The sequence below is a fragment of the Oryzias melastigma genome, linkage group LG19 (genome assembly GCF_002922805.2).
Source record: "Oryzias melastigma strain HK-1 linkage group LG19, ASM292280v2, whole genome shotgun sequence".
In the NCBI taxonomy this organism is placed as follows: domain Eukaryota; kingdom Metazoa; phylum Chordata; class Actinopteri; order Beloniformes; family Adrianichthyidae; genus Oryzias; species Oryzias melastigma.
In genome coordinates this window covers 14,092,390-14,109,047 of record NC_050530.1, presented here as the reverse complement: position 1 = coordinate 14,109,047, position 16,658 = coordinate 14,092,390, and the positions used below count along the sequence as shown (strand labels likewise).

Genomic DNA, 16,658 nt, shown 5'->3' with positions numbered 1-16,658 from the left:
GCAAAATAACTACGTTTTGGATACTTGCTTGGTCATATTTATAGTCCAGTGGAGTTAAATGAAATGAAAGAGGAAGGGTAAAATGTTTTATATCTTTACTTGGTTTTGATTGCTTTAGCATTCTCAGAACAAACTTTGTGTGATGGTTTGCTAAAAAACAAGCAAAGACCACGAAGAACCCAAAAGTGAGAAGAAAACACAGTCCATACATGTATCCTGTACAGTAACCCTTTGCACCAAGTTTTTTTTTTATTAAACTGATAGTGGACGTCATCAGGGTTCACTTGCAACAATGCAGACTCCACAATGAAATTAACTCCGGTCCAGACCAGACAGCCCCAGTTAGAACATGCACCGACTCCTATGTCATCCACTTACAAGAGATGACGACTAAAAATATAGAAGCTGTCATAATATAAATAGTTACAAACCCCCTGGAAATCTTCACTGATAATTTGGTCCAGTATCCGATTTTCAAGTCATCCTTGCTACCGAGTAGAGTCATGGTTCTCTTCATGTCCTCAAGATCATTTGAGACTTTCTCCATTGCAAGGGACATCTCCATCAGCTGACTGGTGCTCTCCTGCAGAAGATATTTGGTTAGATGACATCTCATCAAAGGGAGAACCTGTTAGCCTCATAAGCACGCAGAAACAAGAACCTAATAAAAAGTCATTGCATTCTTCCATTCTTGTTTTTTCCATGTTCTAGGTTCTATGACATCCTAAATGACCATAGTGATGGTCAGCCCCAAAATATACCAGTAGCTTCAAAGTGGAATCTTACAAACCATCAATTCACGGGAAATCTAATCCCTGTTAATTTACAGATATTGGTTTTCTTATGGGATATTTGGTGTCCGTTTTTGTACTTTTTTGGAAAAGTTAATGCTTTAATTTGAAAGTCTGTCAATGTCATGGCCTTAAGTGGTTTTGTGTATTTAAATATAAATCGTTTAAGTAATTGGGAAATTTTCATTTTTTTGCTGAAATACGTAGATTTACAAAAGCTATTTAATAACTTTGAAACTTTTACCTCTTTGGCTGCACTTGGCTTTTCCTCGGGAGATTTATCACAGACAGACTGACAGCATTTCTTCAGTGCTGTAAAAATATAGGGGAAAAGAAGTTGAATATTAAATAAATTGAGTTATATATAAAATAATCGATGTAAAACGTTTGTAAAATGTGAATAAAAACCCTTACCTTTAAGGCTGTTGATGAAGTTGGTTTTGTCACTGTTTTGCTCCTCGTCAGAGCCTCCATTTGCTTCACTCTCCTGGGTTTTTAAATCTTTATTTCTCAGATAAATGACAAAAATGGTCTCCAGGAGGCTGAGGAGCATCAGACCAAAGATTCCAATGCAAAAGAGAACTGAGGGGAGAAAACAGCAGAGATTGTATTTTCTGTTCACACAGTTCTAGTTAGACTTAAAGAGTAGTTTTCACCTGACTTTAGTTGAAAAAAAATCCCCTATTATTTCAAACTCAAACCACATATATAAAATAAAAATTAATAAATTGATTTTAACATATGTTTTGCGTTAGATTCCTTTCCAATGCTGTAATTAATTATAACTTCAACTTCAAGATATATTAAAATAAATAAATAAAGCCCCAACAAACATTTTATACATAGCTCTGAAGTTGCATTTCCTTGACCAATAATTAGGTACATTTGACTTGAAGTTGAGTCGTAGAAGGTGAATTTAAGAAACACTGATGACTCCACTTAGATGAGCGCTAATACATTTCAAAAAAGAAGTTTTTTAAGTCCAGTTGCCATTACTGAACTTCAAGACAACATCACCTGGATGAAAGAGAACTTTCCCCAACATAGGTACATCTGAGATATACTCAGTAAACCACTACATGAAATCCCGTCACATTGGGATTTGTTGACTCAGACAAAAACAATCCCGTTTTGGCTTTGTGCAAAATGGCTAAGAGCAAAATTTTAAATTACTTTACCTACAATTGGAATCCTGTCCGTTGAAGACGGCAGAATCTCATTAAGAAGCAGCTGCATGACCGTCACCGCGAGCAGGACGGTGACTTTGAAGCTGAGCTTCTCGCCTCCGTCATCCGGAATAAGGAAGGAGGCCAGGTCCAGAATCATGAGGAACAAGATGGGAACCAAAAAATTGGCACAATAGAGGATGGACCTCCTTCTCATGTTGACCTTTGAAAAGAAACATCCTCATATTTAACAAGAAAAACTGCTATTTTACCTACAATTACTAAGTTGTTAGATTTACAATCGAACTACTTACAGTGTAAATGATTGAGGTTTGGTTTGAGCCATAGAAGTCCACGACTTTTTGATCAATAGTTATGTTGAGGAAAACCCACTCGAACTGCGTCTTTATGATCTCAAGTGACCACAGGGTGGCATGGGTGCTGTTTTCATCCACTTTAATGATCATCTCCTCATCTGGGTGAGAAGAGATTTTTCTACACTTGTTGTATATTGTAATGTATATCGTTTGGCTTTCAATGGATTCAACAGTTTTGGTCATTTGCTCAAACAGGTCTTACCATTGTGCAAGACTGACTTGAAGGTGAGATTGCAGCTCTGATAGTCAAAGGGGAATTGGTAAGCGTGCATCTTGCAGGTGCTGATGATTACTTGGTTGTTTCTAAACTCAACTTTCCCCCAATTGTGGATTTTCAGTAAAGGACTTGGGGGAGCTTTGTCCTTCTCTGTCCTGTAAGGAAAAACAACTCTTAAAATCCTCCTCCAATGATCTTTTTATCTATTGCAAAATTGTTCCTTATGATCTTTTAATTAAGTTTATGTCAATTTCATTAAAGGCACATGCTCATGCACTCACATCTCTTCAATGGTGAGGTCTGGTTTCCACAAAGCTTCAGTTGGAACTGCTACAGATGAAATTCCACAGAAATCTTCCGGTCTCCAGGAAATGTAATCATTATCCCAATCCTTAACAAGTCAATGGGATTTTTGAGGAAAAGAAGGAAAATGCGGTTACAGAAGGTGTGTGACATTGAAGATAAAGTTAATAATTTTTCAGAAAACACTCACCATGTAGATCCAGACATAGGAAATAAAAGTCTGATCAATCTCTCTCTGTAGATTAAAAAAATATATATAGCTTGTTTTGCAATATCAGAACGTTAAAAAGCAAATTAACAAATCAAATGAATTACAGAAGGCAGTGCCATAATTTCAACAAAGAAAATTTATTGTCTTTTTATCAGCTCTCACCGTCACTTCCCACACTTTTATTTAATTCCTAGTTTTTTAAGTCAGTCATATTCCTCCCGATCCCAGTCTGTTTCTGCATTTGTAAGGCTGTTGCAAAAACCTTACTCCACACTTCCTGGCTTTAGAAATAGTAGAACTGACCCACACCAGAGCACAGATTCTCTTCACTTTTTGGTTCTATGCCTGATCCAGAGTTTCATTACCAAAGGACTCAAATAAATCTTACATGCTTTTGTTAAAAAAAAATAATTTCAAGATATTTTACAATTAAAACTGTAGATAAAAGGGAGATTTAAAACTTACCACATCTAGAATTGCATAGATCACCATTTCCAGGAACAGGTTTGTTGTTTTTTTGTGGTCTCTGACCGGTCGGCTCATGGTAAACAGATCGCTGTCTTTTGTCAGGTTCAGGAAGTTCAACACATCACTGTAACTGCAAACACGTTCTACAGCAAAGACGACATAGAGTAACTTTTGGTTTTATTTGTATTTTTAATGTGAAAGGAGTCACTGAATGTGAGCTCTACCTGTTTCCTTTGCCAAACTTTGGTTGACGGTGTTTTCCTCGTTAAGAAGTTCGCCTGAGCCTGAAGTGGACCAGCAAATATCTGATGAATGAGATTGTATCAATCAGATTTGTTTTAATTATTGGTTAACAACAAAGAAAGTATTCTTACGTTTCTTTTTCAACCTTGAAATCAAACCTGCAAAACAGTATTTTTTTTTCTCTCTATTGAAAAATATGAAGTTATCTGTGTACAGACATTCCATTTAAATTGCTGATCTTGATTTTATCCGTTCGAAAGCTCACAATTACAAGAAATTTACTAAGTAAAGGAAGGACCGAAAATCATAGAATGATTAGAGAAATTAAAACAAAAAAGATTTGATTTTTTCCTTCAGCTGCAATATCTTACAAGAAAGAAAATGCAGCCATAAATGTAACTCACCTGTAAGGAGAAGCAGAAGAAAGGAGTGTGCCAGCATCATGGTGAGGACGGGCTCTGTCTCTGCTCTGTTCCGCTCGTTTTGTGCTGCTATGGCTGTAAGTAACTCCCCCTGTGATCAGCTGTGCAAATCCATTATACTCTCAGATCAAATGTTCTTAAGTTTCTGTTCTCTATGTGGTTTCTTCTAATGCTGACAAAGTGAACGTAAGAGCAGGAAACAATCACAAATATGAATTACTTCCATATGGTAATTTTTCTTTTATAATTGATGTGCAGCTGTAAGATCAAATAAATTATAATTTATTGAAAGCAGAAAGGCACTCCGTATTTTATTGCTTATTTTCATATTTAAAAGAACAGATAAGCGCCCATGGTACATGCCTAATATGATTATTAGAAGATCTCAGGATTTAACAGTCACATGTTCGTTTAAAGACTACTCCTCTGTGCACAAATTTGATGTCAACTACAAAGGAAAATGATGAGGTTTGTAAAAAAAAAAGTATAATTTACATCAATAGAAAACAAGAGAATTAAATATCTATAAAGTATATTTATTTATCTTGTAAAGTTAAACATTTTGGAATATAGAGTACTGAAAAAGCCTCTTGGTGGTTTAATCACTTGGTGGCATCAAAGTAACAATTAACTAGCTTCACATTTAAAAATATACAGTTTCCCTGGCAGGGCTACTTACAGCGAAATTCCGTTCTTGTTCTGACAAAAGGTCACCACTCTGCTTTCAGTTTGATGCTCAATTTCTGAAAGCTGTGGTAGCCAGGGATATGGGCCATAAAATATGTCATTAATAAAATGCATACTACTAACAAAATGAATTTGTCATCTAATTTGTGCTTTAAAAACTCATTTCAGATGTATTTTTTGAATCATTTTATTCTTCAAAATGGCTGTCTTTTGCGTATATCCTTCAAGGACAGTACAGGCTGCCAAGAGAGACAGTACCGAGCTGTGTTTCATGACTGATTGCACAATCCCATTCCAACTGTTGTATGCATTTACTCAGCAAATGCTTAAAAAATATTGTTTTATTTTTAAAAAATACATTAAACACAATTTTATTACATTTGATCACTTTCTATTTAATGTTTAATGTATTTGAAGGTTGTTTATTATTAATTTTGTGTTCATATGTGACATAAAACCGCACTGCAAAGAAAGTAGGTGAGGAACGCAGTAGCACCACCTCAACAGAGAGGGCGCTCGTGAGCTCCCGTTTGTGTTTCATTTGTCACTAATAAAGTTTATTCAAAAAGAGCGCGTATTTTATGTTTTGCTTCGACTAAATGGAGGATTTTAACTCATTTAAAATGATTTAAAGATGGACTTTCATTCGAAACCTGAAGTAATAATTAATGGATAATCAATGCTGAACACAACTTTATTAAGATGGAGAGACTTCTAGAACCTAAAGAAGAGACAAGGGCGACTTTTTTCTTCTGGGAGACATGCGTGGACTTCATTTACAAGTACAGGTTTGACCAGTCTTTGTGTCTGTTATAATCTGTAGCATTCACTTTGATAAAACAAACAAACTTATCTGATTTTCTTTTACATATGCTTCAATATTAGGATCAATATCTTGATAAAAGCATAAGTTATGGTAACAGTGGGAGCACATGCTGTGAGGCACAAGATAATTTTTAATACATAATTTAAAATATGTTGTTCATTAAAATAAATATTCCCACAGTTATGGACTTTAACAATACAAAAAAAAAGCTTGATTTCACTGATTTTTTTTTTTTAAGATTTAATTTGGGTAGTGGGACAAGGAAAATGGCATTTTAGGGGGCACTCCAGATTTATTTGGTATTTTCAGAGCTATTTTCAAGCATTATTTTCTCTTAGTTTCTGCAGATTTGATCTCAAGACATGTACATTTAGTCAGAAACTACAGGTTTTAGTCTTTTGTTTTTAGATTATTTGAAATATGATGGATAGGATGTAAAATTTTCTTCAATTGTAGAATGACCCGTACAGGGCTTCACCACACATCACTGATGGTAGAAGAAGCCAATTTGACTTTAGGTAAAGAAATAAACATAGAGACATCTAATCTAAGTTTTGTCCATTTTGTTAGAGCTCGTTTTGTGAAAACAGCTCATTACTGGAATCAGGTTGGTGGTTTTCCGCTCACAGGATTTTACTGAAAAACCTGAGCACTTTATGGTAAATTTTCAAGTCTCAATCTATCCTGCATTTCTGACTGTAGAGGAAAGCTGAGAGAAAAAAACAAAACAAACAAAAAAAAAAAAACGCCCAAGTCTACAGAGAGCAAACATCACAAATGTATTTTTAAATATTAATTTCAAGCATTTAAATCCACAGGCAATAGATGGGTGCAGTTGCAATCATGGGTTGTGGTGACTAATGCAAGTCTAGGTCTTTCTCCATACTTCACTCTGACTCTCCGGCTGCTGACTATCACAAATTAAAAGTAATGCTCTTTGATTTTTATTTTGCATGAACAAACATGAACACAAAGCAGCTGGATGGCTCAGTGGGATAAGTATAGGGTTTGCACCCAGGAGACCTGGGATGTCCACTGATCTCCATCCAGATTGGGTCCTTAGGCAAGACCGTTGACACTGGTGCCTAACTAGGTCCCTGTGCCCTTTAAGTAAAGGGTCATCCCAGGAAAGGGATCCGGCGTAAAAACTGCCAAATCAGTGGGTGCTGTTTTGCTGTGGCGAACCCAAATGGGATAAGCCGAAAGGTGAACAACAACATAAACAAGCTTTGCTAACAAAACCCTAAACACAAAATAAATATTAAATGACACCATTACTGATCATCCCTTAAATGTAATTAAGTAATGCCTTAAGTATTATATTGTGTCCAGGCCAAAATTGACGCATTTTCACAATTGAAAATGAGTCAATTTTTCGTGGATTTCCTCAGGAACGTACCTGCACCCCTACTCCTAAAAATGCTTCTCATTAGATACTGCTAATGGAATTGTCTGGCTGTTAGAAACAGAGATAAAAAATCATCTATTGATAGTGAGATAGTGGCTAATCTTGAGCATGCACTGACTAGCCAATTTATCAGGTGCACCTTGCCAGTACTGGGTTGAAATCCCTTTTGCCTTCAGAACTGTTTTATCTTTGGTGGCAAAGATATATAAAGCTACTGTAAATATCCCTGAGTTTTGTCCATATTGACATGTTAACATCACACAGTTGCTGCAGATTTTTTGTCTGCACATCCATGATACCAATCTCCCGTTCCACAACATCCCAAAGGTGATCTATTGGGTTGAGATTTGGTGACTGTGGAGGCCATTTGAGTACATTGTACTCATTGTCATGTTCAAGAAACCAGTCTGAAAAGATTCCAGCTTTAGGACACCACCTTATCCTGCTGGAAGTAGCCATCAGAAGATGGGTACACTGTTGTCATAAAGGGATGGACATGGTCAGCAACAATACTCGGGGTGGCTATGCTGAATGTCGCACCAGAAATCAAGACTCAGACCAGGTACTGCTTTTCCATTCTTCTATTGTCTAGTTTTGATGAGTCTGTGTGAATTGTGGCCTCAGTTTCCCATTCTTAGCTGAAAGGAGTGACACTTTATGTGGTCTTCTGCTGCTATAGCCCATTTGCCTTAAGGTTGGACGTGTTGTGCGTTCAGATATTAAATTCGTCAGACCTTAGTTATAACCAGCGATTATTTGAGTTATTGTTTCCTTTCTATAAGCTGGAACCAGGGTGGTCATTTTTCTTTGACCTCTGGCATCAACAGAACTGCTGCTCACTGGATATTTTCTCTTTTTTTGACCATTTTCTGTACATCCTAGAGATGGTTGTGGGTGAAAATCCTAGTAAATCAGCCGTTTCTGAAATACTCAGACCAGCCCGTCTGGTACCAAGATGCCATGTTCAAAGTCACTCCAATCACCTTTCTTCCCTATTCTGGTGCACTGTTTGAACTGCAGCAGATTGTCTTGACAAAATCTACATGACTAAATGAAATGAGTTGCTAACATGTGATTTGCTGATTATTTATTTGCATGAATGAGCTCTTGGACAGGTGTGCCTAAAAAAGTAGCCAGTGAGGAAAGAACTGTTTTTCTGAGCTGCATGTCGACTCCTTTTTGTTTTTAGCTTTTCTCCCCCAACTTACTGATGTTAACTTGATCAGGTAAATGTGCATTTGTATGGACTGAACACGTCGGATCCAGGGAACTTGCGGTATGCGGGAACCTCTAAAAAAAAAAACAATCAAGATAGTAGTTCTTTAAGGATTAGCGTTGAGGACCATTGGATAAAAATAAATGATTTACATCCCATCTTTATGTTGAATAATTTGAATTTATAGTGGACATGACACATATTATAGATGGATGAGCTGAAATAATACTAAACAGGAGGTTCTTTGTATCATTTTGATTAAAAAGACGTTGTGAGTATTGAAGGAAGTCTTGCTCTCTGGTGCTGGGTGCTCTTGTGTCAAGCCCCTAGCCCATGTTTCCACATCACATGTTCCTCAGCCAGCTCCATCTTCCTCTTCAGGGGACCTTGGTTTCCATTTCTGCTGTCCAGTCAGTTGTTAGGTACCATAATGTACAATGATGTCACATTCCGTAACATGGTACGTCAGTGTCTATAAAGTTTTTTTTTTTCTTGTCGACTTTTTATGGGTTAAGATGCATGTCCAAGTCACGCCCCTTTTTCTTCTCCCATTTCAAGAATTTTGTTAACATAAAAAAGAGTCTGTTTTTTTGATCATTTAAAACTTTATTGTGGTTGCTTAATTTACACAATTTGCATTGCAGTTGTGGTCCTCTTCAAAACCTTCCATATTATGGTATAGTTTAAGTAAAACATGCTTTTCAGTAGACCATAAAGTGGTAGAAACCTTTCACAAACCCTTGGTGAATGACAGTTAAAACTCATGCTTATACTCGCTTCTTTATGCACACATTTTTATCTATTAAAAAAAAAGTTAATTATAGTAAAACTATTCTTATTATTTATTTGCCTCAGTCAGCAAACATGATATTTGGTATCACAGATCTAATGGTTTTCCTTTGCCCATACAGTAGTGAAACTAGACTGTCGTTTTTTAACATGAGTTTCTTTTTCATGCAGAACTAGAGACTCCCCCTACCACCACTACCACCAAAGTCAAGTTCAAATGAACCTCAAAAGTCAGAAAAATAACTTTTGTGCAACTTTACTTTTCCCATAATTATCATTGTGCGAAATATTAATGAACGACAGCGAGTCAAACTCACTGGAACTATGAGTAAACACATACGTGGATGACGATGTAGCCCTTTGGTTTAAACAAGGCTGATATAATTGCAAAGCAAGGCCAAGGTTACATTTTTGGCTGAAATTTATGTATTTTTGACTAACTATTGACTAATGCCTTTTTTTCTTTTTAGTTTGTTTGATTCATGAACCTTCTAGTCTTCCATGATCCACAGTGAAAAGATAGTAGTCAAAAACACAATGGCCCCTCCAACATAAAGAACAAAGAAAATTTTGTTGATTTTCTTTGATAGTTTGGTCCAATAACCAATATTTTCCCTCCTGCTGGTGAGCAGAGACACAGATTTCTTCACCTCGTCCAGCTCTTGAGAAAATAGATCCAGGGCCAAGGGAACATCCAACCGCTGACTGCTGGTGTTCTGCAGAGATGGTTTGATTGATTAATAGATTATGAGATGAGTACAGGAGTACACTGAAGAACAATAAGAGCATTCTAAAAGCCAATTTTGGTGTCTGAATTTGTTATTGTCAGTCACCTCACTGCTATGCTAGGAAATGATGTTTCAACAAAAACACATAATTGTTTTTGATGGATTATGAAGTTTTCTTCTTCCAAATAAAATGTCTTATTCTAAATGTATTCAAAGTAGAACCAAGGAGAAAATTATTTTATGACTGACAGGGTGTATTTACTAGGGATTCCATAGTTCTTCGTTTAGTACCGAACCGTATGATACACCTTAGAACTGAATAGTGGGGAAAGTGAATTGTTTTATCCCTACTTAATACCATTATGTTCATGTTGAAAGTGTCAATGTGTATTCTGTTAAATTTTTAATCCTTACTGCTCTGTATTTGCTCAGAACGGTGTCGGGAGATGGCTTGGGATTTTTTGACGTATATTTTCCTGTTGAAAGTTCATTTGATTAGGCCTAAATAAGGAAAAGTCATGTTTCTAGCAAATAAGCATGTCTTTATTTGCTGTTGTTTACATATCCCTAGTTCTCTCTTATGGGGTCCAGATGACCTGACCCTTATATCGATGTGTGATCCCTTCCATGACAAAGGTGGACAGGATTTTATGTCTGCTACGGACACCAGTGAAGATAAAAAATCCTTTAAAAAAAGAAGTGCAGTTTCTTATGGGGTCCAGATGACCCCACTTTTAATGTAAACATGCCTAGGATAGCACAAGGGATATGAGTGAAATCATGTCCATTAGATCAAGCATAAATCTTACCTTTTTGGGTGAAGGTGTATTTTGATCAGTTTCATGATCTTTGATGGCTGCAGACCAACAGCATTTTGTCAACACTGGAAATATTTTAGGAGAATGTATATTCACAATTTAACTAGATACACATGCAAACATTTCCTTACAGAAATCAAACCACAGCATGATTGTTTGTGACATACATTGAGGCAAATAAGTATTTGAACACTGTGATTTTGCAACTTCTCCCACTCATGGAAGGAAATCATGGAAGGGTCTGAAATATTCATCTTATGTGCATGCCCATTTCATTTGAACACCTGTCTATAAGCTAGAATTCTGATCCTCATAGACCTGTTAGTCCACCTATAAATAGCCCAACTCCATTCCACTTATCATAAATGACAAACACCTGTTTGAGGTGGTTAGCTGCATAAAGACACCTGTCCACCCCGTATAATCAGTAAGACTTCAACTACTAACATGGTCAAGACCAAAGAGCTGTCCAAAGGCACCAGAGACAAAATTGTAGACCTCCACAAGACTGACAAAAGGTACATAGCGATTACCAAGCAGCTTGGTAAAAAAAGATCCAGTTGGAGCACTTATTAGAAAATGGTTAAAGCTAAACATGACTGTCAACATTCCTTGGGTTGGGGCTCCATGGAAGATCTCATGTGGTGGAGTCCCACTGATCCTTAGAAAGGCGAAGAAATCAGCACAGAACTACACAGGAGGACCTGGTCAATGACCTGAAAAGAGCTAGGACAAAGGTCGTTTCCAAGGTTACTGTTAGTAATACACTAAGGTGTCATGGTTTGAAATCATGCATGGTACAGAAGGGTACAGAAGGAAAGAGAATAAATCATCCGATGGGAGTGTTTTTCTGCTCATGGAATAGGACGACTGCAGGAGAGAATGATTGGGGCCATGCATTGCAAGATTTTGGGGGAAAACCTCCTTCCCTCAGTTAGAGCATTAAAGATGGGTTGTGGCTGGGTCTTCCAACATGACAATGACTCAAAGCACACAGCCAGGAGAACCAATGAGTGGCTACGTAAAAAGCATATCAATGTTTTGGTGTGGCCTAGCCAATCTTCAGACCTCAACCCATTAGAAAATCTTTGAAGGGAGCTAAAACTACAAACCGGACTGATCTGGAGAAGATCTGTGTGGAGGAGTGGGCCAATTAATCCCTTTTACAGTGAGAGCAAACCAGGTAAAAAACTACAGGACATGTTTGACCTGTGTACTCACAAACACATGCTGCTGTACCGCAAATAACATTTATTTTTTTCAGGTGTTCAAATATTTAGTTGCATCAGTTGCATACAAATACATTATTTAAAAAAATCATGCAATGTGATATCCTCTGTCTCTCACAGTGGACATGCACCTAAAATGAAAATTTCAGGCCCCTCCATGATTTCTAAGAGTGATAACTTTGCCAAATCAAAGGGTGTTCAAATACTCTTTTGCCTCACTGTACTGTAATCATATCCAAAGATTTGCATATTATGAGGTGAATCAAACCTGTCAAACTATTTTTGCAGTTGACTTTTATTTTCTTGTCTTTTGTCTCTTCATTGAGAGCTGGATCCCCTTCACTTTCCAGGGATTCAGAGTCTTTCTCCAACAAATACATGACCAGAATTGTCTCCATGAGACTAAGCAGCATCAGACCAAATATTCCAATACAGTAGAGAACTAAAGGGAGCAAACAACAGTGTTAGTAGGGAAACAGATTTGTTTTTTTTATTTTAAAAAAACATCATGTTAAAGTATAAAGTTAAGTTTGCAAAAATTAACTGCCTCTTTAGTCTCATCCGGTTTCAGAATAAAGTGCCTTTGTAGTTTGTAAGGCTCTATATGTTCTAAGGTTAAAATATGTCTAAAATAAGTAAAGAAAAAAAAAGGAAAAATAAAACTGAAAGACCTTGTGTAAATTAAATCTAAGATATGAATTTAAGATGCAATTTTAGAAATACTTAACCAAAAAGATAAAAAGTCATCACACCAAGCCCCAATCAGTTATAAGTCAGATAACTTTACCTACAAGTGGAATCTTGTCCGTTGAGGATGGCAGAATCTCATTTAGAATAAGCTGCATCACCGTCACTGCGAGCAGAACAGTGACTTTGAAGCTGAGCTTTTCACCTCCAGTATCCGGAATAAGGAAAGAGGCCATGTCCAGAATCATGAGGAACAAGATGGGAACCAAAAAATTGGCACAATAGAGAACAGACTGCCTGCTCATGGTGATCTGTAAATTGATAAAAGATTAAATGTTGTGCTTCTGAATGCTTGAAAAAAAGAATTCACCAGCATGGTGCCTTAAGATAAATTGTAACGAGAAAACAAACATACAAAGGTACCAGTTTGCTGGTGCACTTTCACTTGTCAATGAGCAAGTCACTTACAGTAGTAGGCTCTTCTTCTGATCACCTAAACAACAATCCTTCAGCTTCCATTTAGCAACTCTTCAGAGTCTTACTTACTTTTTGCTAGCTTTTCACTGAAAGAATCGTTGGAGATCAGGCCTATATCAGCTACTGGGGAGAAAGGGTGTTGTTCCCCATACTTTTCCCTCCTACCTTTGAGTCAATATCAGTCCCATTATTAACAAAGATTACAAAATCATCAACACAAGCTTCTTTAAAGTCCCCCTCCACCAAAAAATTATGTTTTTTTGAGTTTTTAACATGTAAGTGTGGCATTTACTCATGAAAGAGAGCAAATGTAACAGGAAATTATTTCGTTTTTGGATTTCCAAGTATTTCTGCTTTTAAATTGCTGTCAATCAAATTGTCACAGATGGCTCTGTTTGAGTGAATAAGCCTTCTATGCATCACAACAGCTCTGCTGCACTAAACCCCTCATCTGGCTCGGCTAGCGTGTCTAGTTCAGGTGCTGGAGAAGAGAAGATGACATCTTCCCATTGACTGTAGACAAATGAGCCGCCGTCCACATTTCCATGGTCAAATCATCCGTCACTGGATTTTTTTTGTGAGTTTCAAACAATACTTATGGTAGCGGGGCTGAGAACGCTGGAAAATCTCTATGACACTCCACCACAGAGTTTCTATGTGACCACAGAAATGTGTATGGTGGCTCATTTGACTGCAGTTGTAAAGGATTGTAAACCAATGATGTTAGCGTTCATTATTTTCCCAAGGATTCTGCTTTGAGAAACCAATGGATGAATGTTTTAGACACAGCAATGTCAATAAACATTGGATAATTAGCTAAAAGAGTCTTTAAGGAGAAAGAATCAGGATTTCAGAGTAAGTCCACTTCCTCGTCCAAGCTGACATTCCACTCAAAACAATACAACTGGACACAACCGATATTGCTTGACATTTGTATGTAGCAGCGGTGAAGATTTATGCTAGCAAGACACAGAGCTATCATAATCCAACTGGGTCTGGAATGGAGCTGCTCAGCTCAACTCCAGAAGCCACACCCCCTTTTTGAAACGGAGGTTTTAAATCAACATGAACATTTGCTTTTTAAGACATTTACATTGTGGGGTTTTGGTTAAAAACTTTGTGATCATAATTAAAACACTATTGAGAACATTTTTTTTAATAAAAGGATTGCTTTTATTTGATTAAATAAAGGTGTTTTAGTTTCCGTCGCAAGCTAATTATCGACTGGTTTCTCCATCACCTTCATTCCTGACAACTGCATGTTGACATACTTACGGTATAAATGACTGACGTTTGGTTGTAGCCCAAATTGTCATCAGATTTCTTGTGGACTGACATGTTGATGAACACCCACTCGTACTGCGTCCGCATTATATGACGAGACCACATTGTGATCTCTGTATTGTTTTCATTCCCCGTCAAAGTTATTTCTTCATCTGTAAAGAAATATAAAATTTTTAGACGGGGAGTGCATCAGTTTGATGGTTGCAGTTCATGCCATTTTAATAGATTAAAATGGTTCTTACCGCTGTGTAAGATTGACTTGAAGGTGATATTGCAGCTCTGAGTGTCAAAGGGGAATTTGTAAACATGCATTTGGCAGGTGCTGATGATCACTTGATCATTCTTATAAAACACTGTGCCGTCATTATATATTTTAAGAAGAGGACTTGGTGGGGCTTTGTCCTTCTCTATCCTGGATAAAAACAATTAGATTTAGTCATCCGGTTTTTGGTTTAACCAAAGAAATGTACGTCAGTTCCATAAAAGACTGTAAGATTATTAAAATTTTCATAAAATTTGCATAATTATATTCACCATTTCAGAATTATTTAAATAGCATAAAGTATTTACATTTTAAAAAGTATTGTTATTGTTTTACAATTTATTACTGATCATCCTAAAGTTGCATTCCTATTTCAAAGACCATTTTCATCCTCTATAAATATTCTGCATTAGGTTTGGTTGCTATCTTCTTAAAAGTGGTAGAAAATATGTTTCTGGCCATGCAACAGACTGGTAATCTGTTGAGTAAATACCCCGCCTTCACCTAATAATAGTTGGGTTGACTCCAGTAACCCCAGTACCCCAAAAGGGATTCAGCTCTGAGATTTTCTGTGTCACAAATAAGCTTGTATATTTGGAATAATTACCAGGTCCTTCCTTTTCCCCCGATTTAGCTTTACTGTGTCTTTGGTAAAAGGAAATCCTTAACTCAGATACTGCATGTACTAAATTATGACAAAAATGCTTGAATACTTACATCTCCTCAATTGTCAGATCAGGTTTCCATAAAGCTTCATTTGGAACTGCTATATTTGAAATTCCACAAAACTCTGTGGGTTCCCAGTTAATATAGTCATTAATCCATGTCTGAAAAAAATTAAAAGATAGAAGAATAATACAGTAAAGTATCAATACTAAAAAGAGGAATGTACCAAGCATGATGTAGGATATGCACATACATTTTCCCTTGAGCTTACCATGTAAATCCAGACATAGGAAACAAAAGTTTGATCAATCTCTCTCTGTAGACAGCAAAAGAGAGGACATGTGGTGTTAAGAGAAAAAGGCTCCAAACTATTAAAAAGCAGAAAGAGAAATAAAGTTATTACAATCAACACCAAATATCAAGAAAAAGTTTAGGAACTCACTATGTCTAGAATTGCATAGATGATCATGTCAAGGTACACCGTAGTTGGTCTACGGTGGTGTTTAACCGGCCGGCTCATGATATACAGGCTGTTGTCTTTGGTCAGGTTCAGGAATTCCAAAACCTTCCGGTAGCTGCAATTTTCTTCTAGAGCAACAAAAACATGGAAAATTTATTGATTTGTGTTATCGGGAGGCCTACATTTAATATTATTTCTTGTGCACTTTACTTGATGTATCAGGAAAACCATCGTCAGAAGGCAGTGACCCATTCTGAACCTCACTGAAATTTGAGGTCGACAAGACACCTAAAACAGAAACTGTAATAAGTTATCTTTGTAACCCTTGTGCCTTCCAAGGCATGTTTACATTAAAAGTGGGGTCATTTGGACCCCACAAGACAGCGCACTGTTTTCTTCAAGGATTTTTTATCTTCACTGATGTCCGTGGTCGACAAAATCCTCTCCACCTTTGTCATAAGAAGAACACATCAATATAAAGGTCATCTGGACCCCATAAGAGGGCACAAGGGTTAAGCTGATTATTCACAAACATCCATTGATTACATTGGTCTGAAACACTAACACCTACATACAAGTTTACACAAATCATCAATGGTAAGCAAAAAAATGCCATCAACAATGAATGCTGAGTGATGTTGACATCATCTTGATTTTCCTTTAAGCATTTTTATTTTATATTTCTGTTCCTGTAATGGACTCACATCTAGGTATACCCCATCTTTGCCTGGCAGTTAAGCTCCAGCCTTGCCTGGACCCTGATCGAGACTACGCTTTAGAAGAGGACTGAATGATTCAATAATTTATGTTGCTTCCAGTAATGCGTGTCATCCTTTAGGCTCAATGAAGTAAAATAAAAACGAAAACATGTTGTATAGCTGTGACGTCCTTTGTGTCAGGCTAAATGGACGGTTGCACCAAGA

The 16,658-nt window shown here is 36.9% G+C and overlaps 2 protein-coding genes across 2 annotated transcripts; both read right to left on the bottom strand.

Moving 5' to 3' along the window:
* Nucleotides 1–1,149: 1,149 nt before the first annotated feature.
* On the bottom strand, nt 1,150–4,220 carry LOC112154398 (5-hydroxytryptamine receptor 3A). Its single transcript, XM_024285294.2, has 9 exons — nt 4,181–4,220; nt 3,758–3,817; nt 3,531–3,676; nt 3,045–3,089; nt 2,833–2,942; nt 2,537–2,706; nt 2,272–2,432; nt 1,970–2,180; nt 1,150–1,373 (listed from the first exon to the last, which is right to left on the bottom strand). Exons 1-9 carry the CDS (start codon nt 4,218–4,220, stop codon nt 1,150–1,152), a joined length of 1,167 nt encoding a protein of 388 aa, XP_024141062.2.
* An 8,119-nt stretch (nt 4,221–12,339) lies between these two features.
* On the bottom strand, nt 12,340–15,627 carry LOC112154397 (5-hydroxytryptamine receptor 3E; the record flags this gene model as incomplete). The annotated part of the gene is made up of 5 exons (XM_036217213.1): nt 12,340–12,897; nt 14,339–14,499; nt 14,590–14,759; nt 15,327–15,436; nt 15,547–15,627. Coding segments are annotated over 5 exons (747 nt in total), but the record flags the coding sequence as incomplete, so codon positions are not given.
* Between the last annotated feature and the right edge of the window lie 1,031 nt (nt 15,628–16,658).